The 21,490-nt window shown below is 38.4% G+C and overlaps 1 protein-coding gene and 1 long non-coding RNA gene across 3 annotated transcripts; one reads left to right on the top strand and one right to left on the bottom strand.

The window, feature by feature from the left end:
- Positions 1-9,350: 9,350 nt before the first annotated feature.
- LOC121894998 lies at positions 9,351-16,878 on the top strand. Its single transcript, XR_006095644.1, has 2 exons — positions 9,351-9,494; positions 16,257-16,878. It is a non-coding gene; the product is annotated as an uncharacterized LOC121894998 (long non-coding RNA).
- Positions 13,755-21,109, bottom strand: LOC121894997 (chemokine-like protein TAFA-4). Of its 2 annotated transcripts, none has more exons than XM_042407765.1 (5): positions 21,021-21,109; positions 18,940-19,059; positions 16,569-16,724; positions 16,231-16,355; positions 13,755-14,495 (listed from the first exon to the last, which is right to left on the bottom strand). In XM_042407765.1, the coding sequence occupies exons 2-5, from the start codon at positions 19,055-19,057 to the stop codon at positions 14,484-14,486; spliced, it is 411 nt and encodes a 136-aa protein (XP_042263699.1). In that variant the 5' UTR covers positions 19,058-19,059; positions 21,021-21,109; the 3' UTR covers positions 13,755-14,483. The 2 variants fall into 2 exon arrangements, with proteins under 2 accessions (XP_042263699.1, XP_042263698.1); XM_042407764.1 differs by lacking the exon at positions 21,021-21,109 and adding an exon at positions 20,254-20,944.
- Between the last annotated feature and the right edge of the window lie 381 nt (positions 21,110-21,490).

Below are 21,490 nucleotides of genomic sequence, written 5' to 3'. Positions count from 1 at the left end.
GAAGCCATCTATTGATATGTGCTGATTTCATTAAAGTCATTGTTCCTGTAACTAATGTGGGTGCATCTTTGCCGCTGCCCTCACGTGTCAGTTACCAGCACTATATCATGACAATCTGAATACACCTTTATGCTGAAGTATCCAAACCACTGCTTTAAAAAAGAATAGTTTCACATTGTTTTGCTGTCTTGCTGAGAGAGAACATTGATATCACTTTCAAGTCTGTATAGTGAATATGAAGCTGAAGCCAGGCAGGGCTTAGCTTAGCTGGATGCCGGCAAGTTCACAGTGATAACAAGACTCTAGAAAGTCACTTCTTGTACAGATGAGACAAATTGGTCATTACGTGTTAATTAGTAAGCTTTTGATGTGCTGGTGAGTGGATTTTTCTTACCCTTAGAACAAGCAGGCTTGCTGTTTTCAGTCTTTATGATAAGCTAAATTGTCTCCTGGCTGTAGTTTCATACTTCAAGGATATAGCTGGTGATTTTCTAGGTTTTTCTTATTGTCAACAAATCTCATGTACAGAGCCAAAGCAACAATAAACTCATCTTAGTGTGTAGTATTGTGTGTGTGTGTGTGTGTGTGTGTGTGTGTGTGTGTGTGTGTGTGTGTGTGTGTGCAAAGCCTGATATATCTTATTCCTCTGTGCCATAGACCTCTGTTGTTGTCATCCAAAACCTCTTAAAAACACATCAATGAGCCAAACCGTTCCACTGGGTGACATGTTCCTTCACCACAAAAATTATGGGCATGTTAGTTTGTTTAGAAATGGCTCCAAAGAGTAACACCAGCAATCATGTTTTCAGTCTCTGGAGAGTAGTTCCTTGCTAGCTTGTTGTGCCATATATCACAACATCTGAACTTTGTACATAGTTCATTTCTCAAAGAACTTCAGTACAAAGTCAAGAGGTTGTGATATGTAACACAACAAGCCAGCAAAGCTATTCCTGTGTATATGCAATGGCGTCTGCCTGACGTAGAAATACTCTCTGGGGACTGAAAACGTGGTCACTGTTATTAGTCTTTGGAGCCATTTCTAAACAAACAAATGCGCCCAAAACTCTTTGTGGTGAAGGAACATGTTACCCAACACAACGGCGTGGCTTATTGACGTGTTCTACAACAACGGAGGTCTACAGCCTGATACGATATATCAGGCTTTGGATAAACACACACAATACTTGTAAGTAAGATCAATTCATTGTTGGCTTGGCTCTGCACATGAGATTGGTAAGAAAATTATAGAAAATCGCCAGCCTTATCCTCTAATCATAATTATCTCAACAGAAAACATCTTATTCACCCCCTTCAAACTTGTATCTTTAAGCTCGACACACAAGTTATTAACGAGAGTTACTCTTGCTCTCTGTACACACCAGCGCCACCGCTACGTGTTAAACACAAACAACGCCTCTTTCCCACCATACTTAGTTAGACAACCAGCGACGGCCTAATTGTCACCCAAACAAGCCATCCTCCAAGCCAGACTAACAACATTGGTCTCTATGTACAGCTGGCTGTGAGACGAGTGCACAGGGACCGTCTAAAAAGTGCAACACTGAAAAGAAAATTATTCAATAACTTCACTCTTTTACAGTGTAGTGTCCCCAAAATCACTTAACACATCATACTACAACATTTAGTTTGGAAAAATGTGCTTTTGCATAATTCGGGGGAATTTAAATATTCAATAACTTCACTCTTATATAGTGTAGTGTCCCCAAAGTCACTTGTCACAAAAATATATTTCTTTGGTTTATTTTTATTGAAGACGATTGCACTTTCAAATCCTTGTGTGTGGGGTTTTTTGTTGTTGTTTTTTTTTTTGTTTGTTTGTTTTTGTTTGTTTTTTTGCCTGTTCTTGTTCTGCAGTGTAATATATAGCCTACTGTCTTTGCAAAGTTTGTGACTTTTCCTCTGTTATGTGTGACTAATTGTACAGCTCAGTTTTTCTTATTTGTATTTATTTATTTATTTATTTATTTTAACAATGATAACATTGATACTGAAAATTCTTTGGTTTATTTTATTGAAGAAGATTGCACTTCCACATGTTTGTGTGTGTGTCTTGGGGGGGGTTTCTTGCCTGTTCTACAGTTAGTTCTATAGTGTACTATATACTGTTATTGTATAGTTACGCTATATGCCGAGTTACGCTTAGGGCACCCAAATGGCCAGCAGCAGTCCTGCTACACACACGTCTTAGATAAGACTAAGAAGAATTACAGATGAATGGGTAACACGACTCTCCTTTATTTACAGCGCTATGATGTAGTATCACAGTGGGATACTAGCCATCGCTTTCACAGCCTTGCCCCCTCAGGAGTCATTCCACAAGAAACTCTGGGTGACTGCTGGCGCTGTACAAGGTATCATCCATCATCTGGAAAAATGAAAGTTTTTCCTGCGCCTTCCACTTGTTTCATTCTTTCCACTGTCCACTTATATTCAGCTTTGTTTGAAAGTACTGTTCATGCAAATGTGCCTGTTCCCACTTTTATGAAATATAAATATAAATGATTGATGTTTTGATTATTTTACCTTTTTATGTCCCTTTTATGTTGTCATCTGCTTTTAAACTTAAAAATAATTTTCTCTCAGCAACCAATCAGTTTGAGCCATGATCAGTCAGCTTCAACACTGTTGGGAACAGGAATAGAGCGATTCCGCTCCACTTGCACAGTTTATTTTGTGCATAGACAAAGTTTGTTCTCTGATATGATATGATAATGGGTGTCTAGAATAACAACGTACCCACTAATGAAATTGGAGCACCTTGTCATTTTAACAAAGATTAAACAGTGATTATTTTAGTAGGGTTCAACAACTACAGCTCCTATTTGTCTCTGGGAGTGCTCTCAAAACCCTGAACACAGTATTAGGTTTCAGCTTTTTTAGGAAGAAGAAAGTGCAAAAATACAGTATAAAAGCACAGCAGCTAACCAGGAGACGAGGTGACTCTCAATAACACTTTTCAGATGTAACATTGCAGGCTTCATCAAGCTGTTAAAGTGATGTCATAGGTGACTTTTATGTAAATGTTCCTTGACTCAGACATGACAGGACACTTACAGAAAGAGCCACATGATCATAGGATATTTGTCACCTGGCACACGAGAGGGAGCTGTGTCACTTTTAGACAACAGTGGTGAATTGAAAAGTTCAATGAAATTAGTGTTTTCTGTTTTCTCACAGGCTGCAGCATCACTGATGGATTTTAAAGTCCCTGAAAACTCTGTTTCACGTTTTAAGTATTTGTCTATAACTTTAAAGATTCATGAGTAAATAAACAAGAAAAAATGTGAAGTTTGAGGACAAAGACACCCTTAGGTATTATTTATCAAAAGTATAACACTCAAAGGCTCAGCTATTGTGCTTAATCAGTACTGTGTGGGTGTGGTTTGATCAGATTTGATTGACAGTGGCTGGAAACAAAAGCAAACCATTGATGTATTACTGGAACTGGATACTGGACTCAAAGATGGCAGCCATTGACTAGAATGAAAATTGTGTTTTTTCCCACTGGCCTGCTTGGCCCATGACTTTACATTGTGATGATGTCATGAACTTTAAAGTCACTTTTCTAGATTGTGGGAAAGTTTTACCAATGTAAAACCTTCATGGTTTAAAAATTAATAATACAAAACCACGAGAATAATTTATAGTAGAAAGAGTAATAACTGGCCTTGTTTGAGCAGGATAAGGTCCTTTTGAGTGTCTGTCCTCACAGGGGATTTTTTCACTGCAATACCGTGAGCGACCACTGGGGAAAAAATTTGGCAGCAAGGCTGAGTGGCGGCACCGTATCAATGCTCTCTTAATACATCCATGTGGCAAACAACCCCACAACTGTTGTCGGATTTTGATTCAAATGTTGCTAAACTATGATTAGTGTATGGAAGTATGGAACAGCACAGACCAAAATCTCATGAGAAATAACCAGCACCGACTAATTTGGAATAAAATTGTGTGTTAATGTAGGACCATGATGAGAAGCTAATTGAGAAAATAAGTTTTAATTGATGACCAACATGAGTGTGAGGGATGCTCGCCTCTTCTCTTCTAGTGAAATTTTTGTCAGTTTTGTTATTTATTAGGTATCAGGCTCACATGCTGCTCATATGCTTTATTATAAGTGTCTGCTGAATATTTATTCACTCATCCATTCAATTATCATGAACGAAAGTTGAAAATATGAGGAGGGAGACAGCTGGTCTCATTATCACTGTAGTTGTACAAGAGTTTTTAATAACCTCTTTTGCCCCACACCGCAAGGGACAATTATTTTTATAGACTGATCTGACAGGAAAAGAATCAAAGTGTTTCATTTCAAAGTTTATTAAACTGATTGTATTTTCTTTCTATTTTCTTTCTGCATAGCAGATTACACTTTTGTGATACAATTTTTACAGCTGTTTTAATCAGATGAAGAAAAAAAAAACATGCATTTAATGTCTGCCTGTACATGTTTTGTAGCATTCAGTCCAGACTTGTGCCGTGTTGAAAGTGTTACGGAAATGTTACAACATCCAACCTGGTAAAATTACTGTTGTGACTGTTATGTATAAGTGTCAAGGGCGCTTATTCATAAATGAGACCTACATGTAAAATTGCCATCAGGTCTAAAGAGGTGCATTTCTGAAAAGGACAAATGAAACACAAGCTGAGTTAATTTGCAGAGCAGCTAAAGTCAACTTCAGGAGTTATACGTAGTGTGACTCATTCCTACAAGCTGTTTTCACTTCATTTCACTACCACACTGAGCGTAAGTCGGACTCAATTAAGACCTTAGACGAGGAGCGACAACCATATTTAGCTGTGATGAGAAGGAGGACGTTTTGGATGTTATCACTCAATCAAATGGGCGTTATCAGTAGTTATCAGCCTCATAGATATGGGTTAGAAAGGGTCTGCTACACCTGCTAGTAGGTGCATATCAACCCATTGGAATAGGACCATGGCACCTACTAGTATGTAATATGCCGCTACATGACATTACACTACAAAATAATTATGTTTGATGATGTGACAACGCTGTGGTCTGGTTAGGTTTAGGCACAAAAACCACTTGGTTAGGAAAAGATCATGGTTTGGGTTAAAATAATCACTTAAAATGTGGTTAGTACATCCTTAAAGTTAGCCAGCCTTCGTTGTCATGACAACAGTAAACACCACGACTATTGTTGTTACGTTTTTTTTTAAAAATGTCCCGACTTGCGGTTGGAAACATGATATGAAACAGGAAGCAAACAGTGGTTTCCTTCACCTAAGTCCACTTTTTGCCATCATCTGAACTGCGTCACTTCCCCGCGTCATAATTACTACGACTCCTAGATGGCGTCTGTCACTCAAATGTAACTATAAGTCGTTTTTTGCAACTGAATTTCTGACTTCTGTGTCGTCTTTCTTGGGAGGACAGGCTGTTATTTGACTATTGATTGTTACCACCACACCTGGATTTACAGTGCACCTGCTTCAAATGTTATCACATGATTAAATGGGCGTTATCAATGGTCATCAGCCTCATAGATGAGTTACAAGGAGCCTGCTACGCCTGCTAGTAGGTTCAGAAGGGCGTTATCCATTGGTAAGGTAGAAGTCACCTTTGAGCCACAGTTACTAGCGAGAGATGACAGTTGGAAACCACAGTTTGCCTCCATTGGGAGGTTTTTATCGCATTTTACTGCCGCTTAACCTGACATTTTTACGGCATTTTACTGCATTCATGACCAACAGTTGCCACATTTAATCATGTTTCAAGTGATCATTTTAACCCAAACATGATCTTTTCCTAACCCTAACTAAGTAACCAGACCCTAACCACAGTGTTGTCATATCATAAAACATAATTATTTTTTAACAGTGATTTGTAACAGTTTTGTAAAGTGGCATATTACACTCCAATGGGTCATTCTGAAAATGCTCCAAAGGGTCATTGTGGAGTGCAGGTACAAACGACCTATGTGGTTTAATTTGGAGGACTTGTTGCAAATAACAGATATCCAAATGGCGTGTATTCAGTGTTTGCATGCTGTTTCTGCCCTTGCATGTGTTGTCTGTTTACTCCATCTGCTCCGTGGATTGTGCAGCATAAACACAGATGTCAAATTATAGCACACTGTCCGTCATCCATTGTACCGAAATTACAACATTTGTTTGAGGCAGCAGTGACTGCTACATATGGCTGTATGAATACATGAAAATGCTGTTTAGGTCTTGTTGGGGTTTTTTTTTGCTATCACAATTCTGCACAACTTGCATTTGAAATAATATTTCCTGTCCGACATGGAATTGCTAAATGGGCATAATGTGTGTAAGATGGCAGCAAGCAGCATCCCATTTTCAGTCTTCAGAGTGGCTGTCTGGGCTGCTGCTGTAGGCTCTGATGTCTCACATCAAGCTGCAGAACAGTGAGAAATAAGACACAAGTGATGGTGATGTGCCCTGACTTCTTTTTATGACGCACCGGGGACGTCCTGGGAATTGAGGCTCCCATGGGTTTGTTCTGAAGACACATTTCATTCAAAATACTCAGACAGTCTAGTCATGCTCCAGTCTCTGCACTTGGGAGTCGGTGCTGTTTCCATGAATATCAAGGCGCAACTTAAAGCAACAAGATATGATGATAAGGTGTGTTAAGTGTGAAATAGCTCCTATCAAGACAAAAATCCACACACACTGATAATTATCTGCTTGAGTGAAGATCAATACACAAGATGCCTTTTCATTAGTGAAAGAAACTGCATGGCTGTTGCAAACTGTGAATCCTAGATTTAAACCAGACACCTGTACAAGAGACTGCTAGGTCTGTACATATACAGTCAGTGTACATAAAACATGCAACAAGGTTATTAATTCCTCTTTGCCAATCTTTTTTTCTGGCATCAAGTGGTCGCAAAAATTATCCAGTCTAATCACATCCTGTAACCGAGAACTGTCTCCACTGCCCCTGCAGGATTCTGGGATTTTAGAGTCAAGGTAGCGCTGCCCAAACTGGATTCTAATTAAAGTTGACATCAGGTGCCTCATGCTCCTTTCCCCCTCCTCCTCAGGCTTTCATCTAAATGATTCATGCAGAGAACACCAGGCCTTTCATGCCGTTAGGTCCTCACAAAGGAATAACAACTTGATCACACAAAGCAAACGTAGACAGATTTACAATGACACTTACAATGACATGACACTGTCTGTTGCACCTGCTTCTATCATGTTATGTCAGACCGATGTCAAGGCACTCAGCTGATGTTTCGTGCTGTCGCAGGGACATTTTTTATAGATATTCATGCTGGCAAATGTGAGGGAGTAAATTAAATCAGGGGGCTAAGAATGGTTTTATAATAGAATCACAAAGCATCGTGAAGACAAAATACAACAAAGTGTTTCGTTTCCAGGTGCGGTAATTTGACCTGCTTCAAACCTGACATAATTGTTTGAAAATGAACGTGACAAGTGCGTGTCGGCCATATGTTATTGGCTGGAACGCCGGTGTCGTGGATGAGGATCAGTTTAAGCAGCGCGGTGTCGTTCTGGGTAAGAGCATCAGCTAAATACCTAACGGAAATATAAAATTGAATCCTTCTCTGAAATTGCAGAGGATACAGGTAGGCTAAATAATTGCTGAATAGAGAGATGAATACTTGGAGGCTTGTTTTTCATATAAGTGGGAAGGGGATTTATCTCTGTGTGAGAAAGCCTGCCTTGAATTAAAGATGAGCTCCCACTGCCTGCTCCCCCTTTGTCAAGCCATTGTGAACAACACAGCATATAGCACACAATAACTACAGGTATGCAAAAATAGGTTTGGCATAATAGCACTGCTTTGTGGAGAAGCTGAACAGACTTACCATAACATGGAAGTGCCTCCAGGCCTAGTAAATTGGGCTGCATGCTCTTATTATTGGTGTATTGGAATTGCAGGCTGAAAATCTTGCCTCTAAAAAAAACTAAACATAAGTTAGTGATGCTGCTAACGAATACTAATAACTTTGCCCAGGCTGGTAGTTTGGTTGCTAATGTCTCAGCCTTAAAAATAAAAAGGTTTGTGCATTTAGAATGTACTGGAAGGATGTTTCTGATAACATTGTGTTCATCGCCATGAAACTGCTGTCATATACTTCCATCTGAGATCTGAGATTTGTTTGTTTGTTTCATAGCAGACAGTGACACAATGTGGGCGTCATCTGTCGAGGCGAAGGGCTTGAAATGAGCAGCGGCCGACTCGTGTCCAATCATTCTCACTGACTGTGGTGTCTTGCTGTGGGTTATTTTCATCCTCGCCACTCTGGCCTCACCCTTATGTTTGACTTTAATGGAGACTGACAGTAAATCGCAATTACCCATACAAGACACTTTAAAAATAGTTTAGGAAATTAGGCTGCCCTAATCTGAAGGTTGAAGACATGAACGCATGGCCCGCACTGAAGAGAATTTTGTGAGGGCACATCTTGGAAAGTTCAGAAGAGAAGGTTTTAGTCCCGCCTTTACACTTCTGTCCTTGTTTGTCCCTAAAATATTGTAAACAGTCTGCAAAGGAAGGACGAGTTTTCATTTCAAGAAAGAAAACATGCAGGCTTATTAAAAAAAAAAAGGGAAAAAGTTTAAAATGTAGAACTAAATACAATCAACTAGTCTTTGAGTTTCTCTTTGAGATTAGAAGTTAAACCTAAGTGGTGTGAAGGTCAAGGTTTTGAAGAGTAAGAAGCTCATCCATCTGAGAAAAAAATAAAAAAAAGTGCCCCACTTTGTTCTTACTTGAAGGGAAGTTTGACATTTTGGGAAAAATGGGATGCTTATTAACTTACGTGCCGAGAGTAAAAGGAGAAGATTGCTACTACTTTCATGTTATGTTGTCTGTTTATAATGAAGCTGGGGCCAGGAGAGGGTTAGCTTAGCTTAGCATAAAGACTGGAGAGGGTTGGAAAAAAATGAAGAAATTGCCTGGCTCCACATTACAGTATAATGTAATTACTTTTACTCAACAGCAAAAAGTTGTGTAGAGGATAAATACTTGAAATTCAGTCATTACATTACAGTTACTGAGCGCTCTGTTACTTTTACACTTGGGGGTCAGTGTGGTCACTGTCTTACTGGGATTAATGGAGGGATGATATCAGTGTGGTCTCTGCGTTCAGATGACAGACTTCTCCAGAGGAGGACAAATGCAACTAGCGGTAATTCCAAAACTGTCTTATTCACATATTGTGTGTTCTTATAGCTGGCTTGCTAGCGTTAGTCTTGGGTACGCCTACATTCAAGAGTCACCTAACGCTAGTTTAGTTCAGAATAGGAGGCTGTGTGAATCGTGCAGCTGAGGGCGGGACTTCAGGAGTGCTGTGTGCAGTCACTGAGGCTACGCTAACCTATCCTACTCTTCTAAACTGTAATTACTGCACAAATGTCTCATTTTCTATTTCTACGTGTTAAATACAAAAGATGCAACACGTGGGTGTGGAGGATTTTAAGGCAACTTTGACGGCTGACGGCTGAGTAACGTAAGTAAAGTAACAAGTAATGTAACATGTTACTTTTGCTAATAAGTAAGTAATTTTACAATGAGTAATCAGTATAGATTACAATTTTCAAGTTATTTGTCTAGTTCTATCCAAAAGCGACAAAATCTACTTCAGGAAGCGACTAAGCCTGGACACAATCCTCCATAAAACCACAACATGTCATTTTTTTTGGCAACTGTAAGGAACATTGTAACCCTATATTCAATAAATGGATTAGAGTTCGATATCTGAAGGGGAAGAGGTGACTTTAGTTTGTCTTTTCTGATGCAGAATGCAAAAATCACAGTCTTCTTACACCATTTAGTTTTATATTTTTATGAAACGAAGTTCAAATGGATTCTTTTCTCAAGATTTCACCTGTATAAAGAAAAAAACTGAAATGATTTACAGAGAAACCAGTGAAATGAAACCTTCTTATCACTTCGGTGAGGAAAGCAATGACAAAATGAAATCCATTAGACTTGTTTTAGAGACAAAAGAAAAACCTTTAAACAACAACTGGAAGGATTTCAGATTTGCACATCCGGCAAGATCTAAAATGATTCTGAGAGCATCAGTATTGACAGTGTGAGTCTCTGCTCCTTGTATGGGTGGATAACAGTGTCGGTTTCATTACTTTGACACATTAGCCATGAGGCATGTATGCATATGAATACATCATACACAGCTGATAACATTAATATTGTCCAATTAATGTTTGTTCATTAAAGTGGAATTGTTTAGCTCTCTGTTTTAATTAAGCAGGAAATGTAATCTCTGTTCCTATGTATGCATAATGACAAAGCAAATAGACGAATCCTCTGAGCCATGACCAAACTACATTAAATCTATTGCTCTGAGTCGCCTATATACTGTAGTTGCCTGCAGTAACAGTTCAGACACACACACACACTAAGAGAATTGTGTTTACATTTTTTATTACAAGTGTCAACTCTAGATGAGGAAAAAGTTGTTAAAGGGGAACAGAACAGCAGTCCTATTATGTTTTTCATGTGCCCCAGGACAGTTTCTTTTCTATTAGTGAACATGAACTACTGTCCCCAGCAGACAGTCACAAGAGAGGGAAGGTTCACTGCCACATTTCACCTGGAGACTGATATCAAATAAGCTGCCAGAAATGTGTTATTTGTGATTCCGGTATGAACTATGAGACTCAAGATGAGATGTTCCTTCCCTTTGATTGATATCCCTACGTTTAGGTTATTTCTATCTCATTTTGTGAATGATTTTTGAGCATGATTTTTTTTAAATCTTCTGCTTAAAGCATTTTCTTGCATGCAACAAGTTCGAGCAAACTGTAACTCCCACCTTAATTACCCTGTATTGGCTGCTTTCATTTTGAATTCATGACATGATTTTTGTTTTCAAAGCCACGTATTATGACAGGTACTCCAGAGGGTTTCTGCTCAATTTGTACAGAAGCAGAGCGATAAAGCTGTTTTGACTGGCTCTAAGGTTATTTTTTTTAGATAAAAGGTAATCAAGCATTACCGCACAGGTTTCTTAAACTTTTGTAAGAACCTGAGTGAGTGTGAATCACAGAGTTTATCGAAGACACATCTGAGAGTCACCTAATGAATGTCACACCAGCTCCTTTGAAAATGAGTCAGAAAAAGAAACCCGTGAGTGCTGCTGGTATTTTAGGAATATAGGCACAAATTTTGGGATGTACGCTGTCATCGTTGACATAAATCCCACTGGGGTGTTAAAGATTTTGTCAACTTTTATTCCAAAAAGTTAGTTCTTATTGAAATTTTGAAAAAATATGACAAAATATGGCCATAAAAGAGGCAGCACATTATGTTACAGACAATATTTTACAACCACAACAGTATGTTATTTACAGTATATACAGAACACACTTTTTTTTCTAATAAAAATTTGAATCTCAATATGTTTGTAAAAAAGTAAACACAGAAGACACACATCTACTTATTCTGTTTAATTCCCAGTGAAATCATCTTTTTGTTGCTCCATGAGTTCCTGATCTTTCCAAAGCTTTCTTGTCCAGGTTTATTCAGATTTTTACGAACAGTCAGGGAATCTTGGGACTTTTAACTTTAATGAGCTCTGCATTTCTGTATAATATACAAATACATACAAGATGGGGAATAGTTCAATAAGTATAGGTGATAAGACTACAATTGGACTTCTGGAGAACCCCGACTAGCTCCTGAGTTTAACTTGCAATATATTAAATCTGTCTCTTCTGTCTAACTGAAAAGGATCTTCAACAATATACACATCTCAATCTATTTGCCTGTTGAGGTTAGAAAAAACCCTCCACATATTAGCTGGTTTATTCCCAGAGTTGGTATACATCATTAACAGAATTACGCCTACATTCAAATTGCCAAAGTTGAAACTGAACAAAATAAAAAGTGATAAATTAAGAACTTTAGGGTTGATTAATCTTCCAATTATTCTCTCATTAAAACCACCAAATGAGGGAATATCTTTTTGAATAATGGTGTTCATCCCTCCAGAAGAGTCCAGAGACTTGTAGAATCAATGCCAAAGCTGAGAATAAAGGTGATCGCTCAGAACAACTTTATATTGATTTGCAGTGACCCTTCCCTCTGAGGGGACACGTGGACCCAAACCATGCCAGCAAAATGCCACCCAAAGAATAACAGAGCCACCAGATCCCCTCACTGTAGGGGTCAAGCATTCAGACCTGTACCAGTTTTTCCTATAATTCGTCAACTGTCTGTACATATAACAGCCGTACAATGTGTACTACCTTTGTCAAACTTTGTACATCATTTTGAGACTGAATGGTGTTGATTTAACTTTAATGTAACTTTTGATGCCTTTTTTTTGGCATTGTTGGTTTGATAGATAGCGTCCAATATTTTGTAAAGAGTTTCTATTATTGCTTCTATCCTTTGTAAAGATGTATTACATTTTAAAGTCAGTTCCTAAACTAAATACACCCAAGGTCTTATGTAAACAGTACTGTTGAAGAACCGTCGTTCTACTCAATCTGACAAATCCTTCATCACTTTTATAATACTTTGGTTAGCTGCATTACAAGCTTGTTATGAGACTGTAAACAACCCTGTCTACTATAAATTATGACTGAATTGTTGTTTGTCAAATGTAATTGCTGCCTGGATTATGTTCACATGCAATGTTTTGTTTTTTTTTCTTCGAATGAATGAAGTAACATTAAATAAACATGTTGTGATTCAACTCAATGAGACCAAGACACAACATAAAAAGTTTAATATCGCTGTAGTTACTACAGGCGGATATTATACTGCAAGTTTTTTTCTCGTTATGTTGACAGAATATGTAATTCAGCCAGCATTTTGTTTCTAGCTAAACATATTTGCTGTTGCAATTTAGTTGTATGTAAACGTTATTTCTAGGAGACAGAATTAAAATATAATAGAATATAAAATTAGATACAATATGACACGTTGTTTACAAAGCTCCTTAGAAGAATCACAGTGTTTAAAACCTTTAGTGAATCTATAATAAGTCACTAAAGGCATATTATTACTCTATCCTCAAAAACTGAAAGACATCACTGATTTAGGGGAGGGGTTTTCTAAAATATCCAGTATATCAGAATATTATTTGAATCTTAATTACACGGTTTTATCGTTTTGAATACACTCACAGCAATTCTAACATTAAATAATAATTAGCATATGAATGTTTACAAAGCAAAACCATGCATAAGTTGCCTCGGACTGCATGACAGCTCAGTGAAGAGTCTTGTCACCACCAAAACAATCATAACGCTTAATTGCGTTAAGTAAACGTTGGGCATACTGCTTAGAATTCAGCTGCTTTCAACTGGCACAGCATGCAGCTTTCATATGAGTCTGATGCCTCAGATGGGATGATTTGCAGTCACTGTATTTGTGTAAATATGAAATGTCTTTTCATCGCAAAGGTAAAATGCAGAATGTCTGGCTGAAATCAAGAGATAAAAGACAGGCAATCGGGGTGGGTCTGGAAGGAATACTATTCGTATAAAGAGGACAACTGAGGAAGTGGTAATGACGGTAAACATTCTGTTCTGTTAGTGGCTATGATTTGCTTCAAGGCAGAGCATCTCCAATGTTTCCCATCATTACTATAAGAGGACTCCCCCTCCACAGGAGCATTCAGTTTAGAGAGACAAACAAAAGCATGATGTAAATACTGTCAGCGGTGAAGAAGCTCCTCTTCTCTTTTCTCTCCCCTTTCTCCCCATGATTAGCATTTCAAACAGTCCTTGTTTTGCATCAGGGCTTCATGCTTGTGTGCATGCCATCACAGCATTGCAGGTGGTGGACTGTCCAACCAGTGGAGTTTAAAAGCAGTCTTTCTGTGTGTGTGTGTGTGTGTGTGTGTGTGTGTGTGTTTTCAGGTGAGCTTGTGTGAGTGCCTCTTTGTGGTAAGGACTAGTCCAAAGGGATCTGACCTCTTTACAGAACTGAGAATAACTCTGTAGGACAGCATTGTCTACAAATGCTACATAATCATAAATTTCTCAGTATTTGTGGTCCTCTGCTTTGATCGGGTTGAGAGAGTCACAAGCCACTGACTGGATTCATATTCTGCCTCCTGAAAATCCACAAAATCTCTTTTTAAGTGTCTGCCAGCAGGCCCATCCAACCTTTGATTGAGTGTATCAAAATGTGCCCAGCATATCAAGCACTGGAACAATGATACAGACTTTTGCAGGAGCTGCATGTTTGGATTGAAAAAGGGTGCTGCATCATTTTATCTCAAGTCAATTGCTAATAGACTGTCCACTCCATGGGATTATCCCTAACCAAAACTGTGCTCAAGAAAAAGGAAATTAAAATAATGAGTTCCCGCAATTTAAGGCTCAGCCAGCCATATCTAATTAAATCTATATTGTTCTTAGCTCTATCTGACGAGGTGTTCACTGTCCTCAGAATCCAGTGTTAAGTAGCTGCTGAAGGCCAGGCGGGTGTGTACTGATTAGATGGAGCTTCTGTCTTGCTACCGTGCCACCTAAAAAGAAGAATGTAAAGTAAGCAAAGTGCAAAATTTCACAACTCTGTCTTTGTTCATGTCCATCACAATGATTGAAAGATGATCCCCTCCAAACATGTTTTCAAACGTATATAAAATACTCTACTTTTGGATGTTTCCTACATCACTGTTAAGTCAATTCTTAGTGTAAGCACACGTGTGAGGAATGTATTCAACTATGTTTATCTCTAACATAAGATGCGATCATTAGCATACCTGGCTAACTTGCTTGCAAACTCGTACTAACCAAGTGTTATTTCCAAAGGCAAGGGGCAATTGTTAATCATTTTATGTGTTTTGTATTATGTTGCATGTTATGAAAAATATCTGTTCAAGACAGGAACATCCACCCTGTGTGAGATGCAACTATATCAAAATTAAGAATAACATTAGCGGTCCTGTCCTGCTTTGTATTTCGTTTGGGAAAGTCTGCACCCCAGTCAAACTTGCATTAGATAACATTTGCAAAACTCATTATTCCTCATCCTCAAACTCTTTTCTCGTGTAAGAGTGAAGCATACTGTTTGAAAATAGGGAAAGGAAAGAATAAATTCAACTATTGTGTTGCTTGTTCAAGTATGTTTTTTTCTAAAGTGAGCATCCAAATCATCCAAGGGTTATATTACAACACATAAAATTTTAAAGACATATTTACTTATAATTCTGTACTATAATAATGGGGCTAACTACTAACGCCTTGATTTCCATGCTATACATGGATCATCAACTGGTAAGGATGCTGACTTTTTGCTGACATATCAGCTGGCTACACACAGTACATTATGTCATGTACTGCATGTAGCCATTATGTACATATTTAAACACCCTCTAACAGGCTTCTTTAAATAAAATGAGTCAGCTGGGAGCATTAAAAAGTCCGCTGGAGACAGTTTGTAACTACCTCTTGGTGTTTTAGCATTATCATTAGCTTAGCTAGCTCGCGACAGCTGTTAAAATCTGTCAGCAATAATTTCAGCCTGTAAAACCCTTATTTCTGCTACAAATAATGTTCCTGTTATGTTAACGAATGTGTGAAAAATTACTACAAATTTCTAGTGGTAAATCTGCACTGTTAAGTGTGTATGTGCTGTCAAAGAGTGTAGCAACAGTAACTAAAGGAGGTGGGGTTTAGCAAAAACTTGTATTCTCTTCTGTGTTATTCTATGATCTGATGGGTCTGCAGGCTCATTTGCTCCCATTTCACTGCAAAATATTTCCCTCCCAGGAATCATACGTATAAAACAGTTCAACAAAAAGGCAAGTTATGCAAAAGTGTATTTCTAAATGTAGCAGGATTTCCTTTGGCCATCAGATTTAATTACATGGGTTTTCGTGTTCAGTATTAATTTACAGCTTATTTTATGTTTGTCCTCTAGGCTCCATCATTCACCAGGTTATGAAATTAGGTTTTCTGAGTCCACTGTGCCTGGTGGAGAGCAGAGAAGGTTGATATGACCAGTGGGAGCTGTCATTATGCTTGATTGTGGAATCTCTTACCATCAAAGGACAATTTACTGATATAAAGCTTTATGATGAGTTTCACAAGTCTGTCCGCCCCTGTTTGCATAAGAATAACCAAATAAAAAAGGAGGAGATTTACCGCATGACTGCGTTTAAGCGTCTATAAATACCAAGTCTTTAACTAAAGCATTTTTGTGTTATGTCTTTTGTAGAGTGTTGGTGCCACTGAGACTAATGCAGGCCCACTCCTCACCTTAGTGGTCTTTACTTTGTTCCCAGAGATGCATGACCAGCCAGTGAGGTCAGGGAGAACTCGGCACTCCTCCCCCTCCAGACACGGCTCCATTTTACACCACCACTTCTGACGCACAATGGAGGCTGGAGAAAAATACACCACAGCAGAAGGTCACTTTTTAGACGGAAGGACTTCAACAAAGAGTTGTTTGGAAAAAAACACCTCAATCAGATGTCATACTCGAATCCTTGACAACCCTCCAGTATCAGTGAAATTGATTGACTACACTCTACTTTGACAAAAAATATATTCATGTGTCAGAATATTTCCAGGGAAGAGGGTCCCGGTAATATTACCTTCAACACAAGAGGGCAGAGCCCTCGTTGTCCCTGCTACCTGTCCTGGGAAGCAGGAGCACTTGACTGTTTGAGAGCGTTCTTCAATCTTGTTCTTATTGCAGCAACGATGAGCAGCAACCACTTCACAAGTCCCTGTCCTCTCCTGCGATGACCCTGAAGAAGAGGATTTGGAGGGAGAGGTGACTATTTTTCATACTGAGTTTTGCATGTAAGTAGCCTTCAGCGTTTACAGGTGGCTGCATGTCACATAGCAACGATTTCATGGATTTATAAGATTATAAACATAAATAAATGTAGTAGTACTTCAGACCTAATATGGATGTTTGTAAAGCTACAGCACCACCAAGTGGATGAAAAGCATCAGTACTCATGGTCAACTCAGTCAAGGAAAAAACATTTAAATGTCAGAACATGTAAGCAGCTATCATCGGTATGTTCAGCTATCGAATTTCATGTTTAAGAGTCCATATGAACAGAAATGTGCAGAATAAGCAGCAATGAACAGAAATATCATATGCTTCTGCATCATTTCACAGAGGAAGAAATAAAAGGATGCTGCTTTTGATGATAATTACCCTACTGATGATTCACGCTGATAAATTGAACTTCTAATTGAAGGGGTGCAACAGAGCAGAAGTAAAAAGGGTAAAACTCATGCATGCATATTGCTAATTTAGAATACTGGGGTGCTTGTCTTGCTGCACGGACAACACCTGCAGGTCTGGGAGGTTAATTCATAATTAAAGCTGGGTTTTCAAAACAGACTACAATCAAAGCAGAGCCCAAAAATGAAACATGCAATTATTGAAAACAAAGACAAATCTCAAGTTGGGAGGTTGCTGTTGTGGCTGTAATGCACTGGAGGAAAGTAACTAAATATATTTACTAAAGTACTGTACTTTGGCAAAATTTAGAGGCGCTTGTACTTTACTTGAGTGTTTCCATTTTATGCTACTTTATACTTATACATTTATCAGACAGCTACTAGTCACTTTTCAGATCAGCATTTGATATAAAAACATTGAATTAGCTTATAAAATACACAAACCTGTCTCCTTGTGTTTTTTGTTAGCTTACTACTAAATCGTTTTCCCAATTACGTTGCTTTGGCAAACATAATCACTACCTGGATTATGTTCACAGGCAAAGTTTTTTTTCCTAACCTGAGCCAAGTGCTTTCAGTACCTAAATAACCACAAAAACTTTAATATTGCTGTCGTCACTACAGATTACGGATATTGTACTGCAAGATCAGATATTTTTGGGGGAAAAAGTAGAACTACATTGTGACAGAACATTACATTACATTACATTTTTTGTAACGTGCCAAACACGTTCATTAACAACATTTATTATATTGAGAGAAAACGTAATTCAGCCAACATTATGTTTCTAGGAAAAGGTATTTATTGTTGCAACTTAGTTTTACAGTACCAGTCAATAGTTTGGACACACCTTCCCAATCACTTAAATGAGAAAGTGTGTCCAAACTTTTGACTAGTATTGTATATGAACAGAATCTTTAGGAGACAGGGTTGCAAATCCAATGCGTTGTTATGGATTAATTCAGTGGTTGCTGACCTTTTTGGCTTGTGACCCCTCAACAAAAGAGTAGCGTCTATTTGGGGCCCAGTCTACTTGTTTATGTCCTTGTCCAAGTCTATGAGTTGTTATGGATGATTTCATTTAGATAACTGTTTAAGGCTCAAAGAGGTACAACAATCCAATATTTTACAAAAAGCAAAGATTTGAGGAATGTCCAAAAATAAATAAATACAAATTTTTATAGCAGAAGTACATACTTTTCTCATTTCCTCTCCCATTAATGATCTAATAACCCCTCAGATTCATATTGTGACCCTTTGAGGGCACCTCACCCCTCAGGTGCAAACCACTGGATTAAACATATCTAAAGGTTATAAATAGTTAAGATGCTGCTTATGCATTCATGCATCAGTATTAATAATCTAATAATCTTATTCATAATATATAGTTACTGGAGCCATTTTCTTGCAGAACCAATTTTACTTATAATACTTAAAGTACATTTTGCTGATTATTCACCTGTGATTTCATTGAAGTGGGAAATTGTGAATACTCCTACATTGTCATATTGGTTAATACTTTTTCCACTGCTGCTGTAATGAAACAAAAGTGCCCCTTCTTCCAGGTAATACTCCATGAACAAACATGAGGAACTACTTCCTCCATGTCCATGTCTGTTTTTAACGTAAGAAGCAGAGTGATTTTCAGGATCTTGTTGCTTAAACCGAACTCTCTACCAGGCACCCGAGCTGATGACCAGGAGGCAGGAGCCATAATGAGTCCCTTGGGGTGTGTGACTGGTCTGGTTGGGTCTGACACCTACCTGTCTGTCCTCTGGAGCTTTGGTTGCCAGTGGACACTAACTGGCTGCAGAAGCTTACTATACAAAGAAGCAGGAGGCCCCAGTGTAAATGCCGTGTCAATATGTTCAGCTTCATCATGCCTGCAGAGAAAAATAGGTTCACACACATTTTAACCAGAATTAAGCCAATAGTTTTCCTTTAAGCGTGTGACCATAAATTGTCTTGATGTCTCCTGACTCCTAATATGTGGCTCATGAGATCATTGCATTTGCTCAATTATGACTCTCAAATCACCAAGCGAAGCAAGGCAAATCAACAAAATGCCAATAAAAGCCTGATCAGAGGCAATCAGAGGCAGATGAGAGCGGGTCTTTGCGCTCATTTCTGAGTCAGATTATCCCTTTAGCTGTAAACATGTCCGTGCTCAAAGCTAAACTCTCCCACTGACACAAGTCGTATTCCACATGAGTCGCAGAAAAACTGGGATGTGGACTTTTATGTCAAATTACAGCAAAAACTAATTCAAGACGAAGATGACATTAAGTAAAACATCAACGCTTAATTAACTTGTTTGCCACTTAACCCCTCTTATATAAAGTTAAGGCTGCAACTCATGATTATTTTCATTATTGGTTAATCTTCAGTCTCCCAGAGCCAAAGCTTTTTTACTTGTTTTGTCAACGACAGTCCAAAACCAAAGACGTACAGTATTAACAAAAAAGAGAGAAAAGCAGCAATCCTCACATTTTAGAAGCTGGAACCAGCAAATATTTGGCATTTTTTTCTTAAGAAATTATTTGAATTATGATTAACGTTCAAAATGTTCAACAAAGTAGTTGCTTCATAATCTTCTGTTGATCAGTTTATCAATTAATCACCTTTTTTTTTTTTTTTTTAGTTCCAACAAACTTTTGCAATTGTACCTTGATATTTAGTGATACAGGCGTCACTCCTCAAATCAACATTCAATTATCCATTGAACATTTTCTCTCCTAGTAGTAGTTGCATATTAATTTTGTGGATCAGCTTATCAATTAATTGACTCTTTTTAGCACGTTTTACAGTTCCACATTGATATTCAGTGCTACATTCCTCATTAAATCAATAACTAATAATTCATATGACCAACACAAGTTTGAGCCAAAACAGCCTGTTCATGCTGTTTTACATACCATATTACATATATACATACTGTGATGTACAATATCACCATCATGAATAACAGTCTACCTGCCTTAATAAAAAATAAAGAATTTGAGTGAGATAAACGAGTGTTGAAATCAGACTTTTGACAGTGCAATATTCCTAATTCATTAGGAATATTCAATACTTACTTTCTCTGCTCACGTTATTGGTGAACACAAGTCGCTGCTGAAGCCTCCATTAGTGTCTGGGTCAACATCATGCACACCATAATCGTTTCGGTAAGGATGCAAAAGTTTACAGTAATTCCTCCAGTTTCTGATTTTTTTCTGCCCAGATTCAGAATAGAGAGCGATTAAAAATCGCCTGCTTGTTTCTGAATAACTCTCCAGCTGACAGAGACAACAGTCAACACGTCAGCTGAAGTGAAAACCTGCAGTTTCACACATCAGCTCCTCTCCCTGGAGTTACACCTTTCAGGCAGGATGCGATGTGAGAGATATGTTAGTCTGTGAACACAGAGGGATAACTCCGCCGTGCAAAGCCTGTCAGCTTTTCCCGTCAGGGAAATTAAAACTTAATCAAGACAGAAACCATCTGTCTTCCGGACAATATGCGGCCACTTTCATTAGCGCCTAAGAAGCTTACAGCGAGTATTGACATCCTGTCACTGCGGAAAGAGAGGATAGAGACTGAAGACTCAGGAGGACAAGTCCTCTCTGTTCTCACGATATTCTTCAATTTTGAGTTTTGATGTTGAACTTTTCTATATGTGAAAACACCCATTTTATGTTTGCGAGTTTGCCAAGCAGCAAATATGAAATAGAGCACCTGTTAGTTTCACTGGTGGAAAGTGACTAAGTATAAGGTCCAGTGTGTAAAATGTAGTAACATCCAACGGACTTGGCAGAAGTGGAATATAATACTCATAAGTATGTTTTAATTAATGTATAATCACCTGAAAATAAGAATTGGGTTTCTTTACCTTAAAATGAATTCTTTATATCTACATAGGGAGCAGGTCCTCTTGGAGAAGGGTCTAGCAGCAGTCTTGCAGACTCACCTTAACCCTACATGACACGCCCCCACTGACCACTAACCCTAACAATACCCCTCCTCATGCCTAAGCCTGACCAAGTGGCTGTGTCATGTAATAAAGTGGGTGTGTTGTGTTGATGCTGCATGTATTTGTGCTGCGGCTGCAGCTGGATATGCCTGGAGTCCTCTTCCATGTTGCACTGTCATGTTTCTACTGTAGCCCAGAACAGACAAACCAAACACTGGCTCTAGAGAGGGCCTTTTACGTTTTTCGCCAGTTTCGAAGCCACTGTACGTTCTTGCACATGCTTGGAAGGGGAGGGGTATTCAGTTAGTTGCAATCTGCAACCTCACCACTAGATGTCACTAAATCCTACACAATGCACCTTT

This window comes from Thunnus maccoyii, chromosome 4 (genome assembly GCF_910596095.1).
Source record: "Thunnus maccoyii chromosome 4, fThuMac1.1, whole genome shotgun sequence".
In the NCBI taxonomy this organism is placed as follows: Eukaryota; Metazoa; Chordata; class Actinopteri; order Scombriformes; family Scombridae; genus Thunnus; species Thunnus maccoyii.
The sequence above is the reverse complement of the archived record's forward strand: the minus strand, read 5'-3'. Positions and strand labels throughout refer to the sequence as shown.

What these genes read in the sequence shown, in the direction of transcription:
- LOC121894997 (XM_042407765.1), bottom strand. Translation starts at nt 19,057, where the DNA reads ATGATGAAGCTGAACATATTGACACGGCATTTACACTGGGGCCTCCTG. An exon ending in AAGCTCCAGAGGACAGACAG is followed by an intron (nt 16,725 to 18,939) that starts GTAGGTGTCAGA and finishes CCTCTTCTTCAG; the next exon opens with GGTCATCGCAGGAGAGGACA. An exon ending in TCTGCCCTCTTGTGTTGAAG is followed by an intron (nt 16,356 to 16,568) that starts GTAATATTACCG and finishes ATTTTTCTCCAG; the next exon opens with CCTCCATTGTGCGTCAGAAG.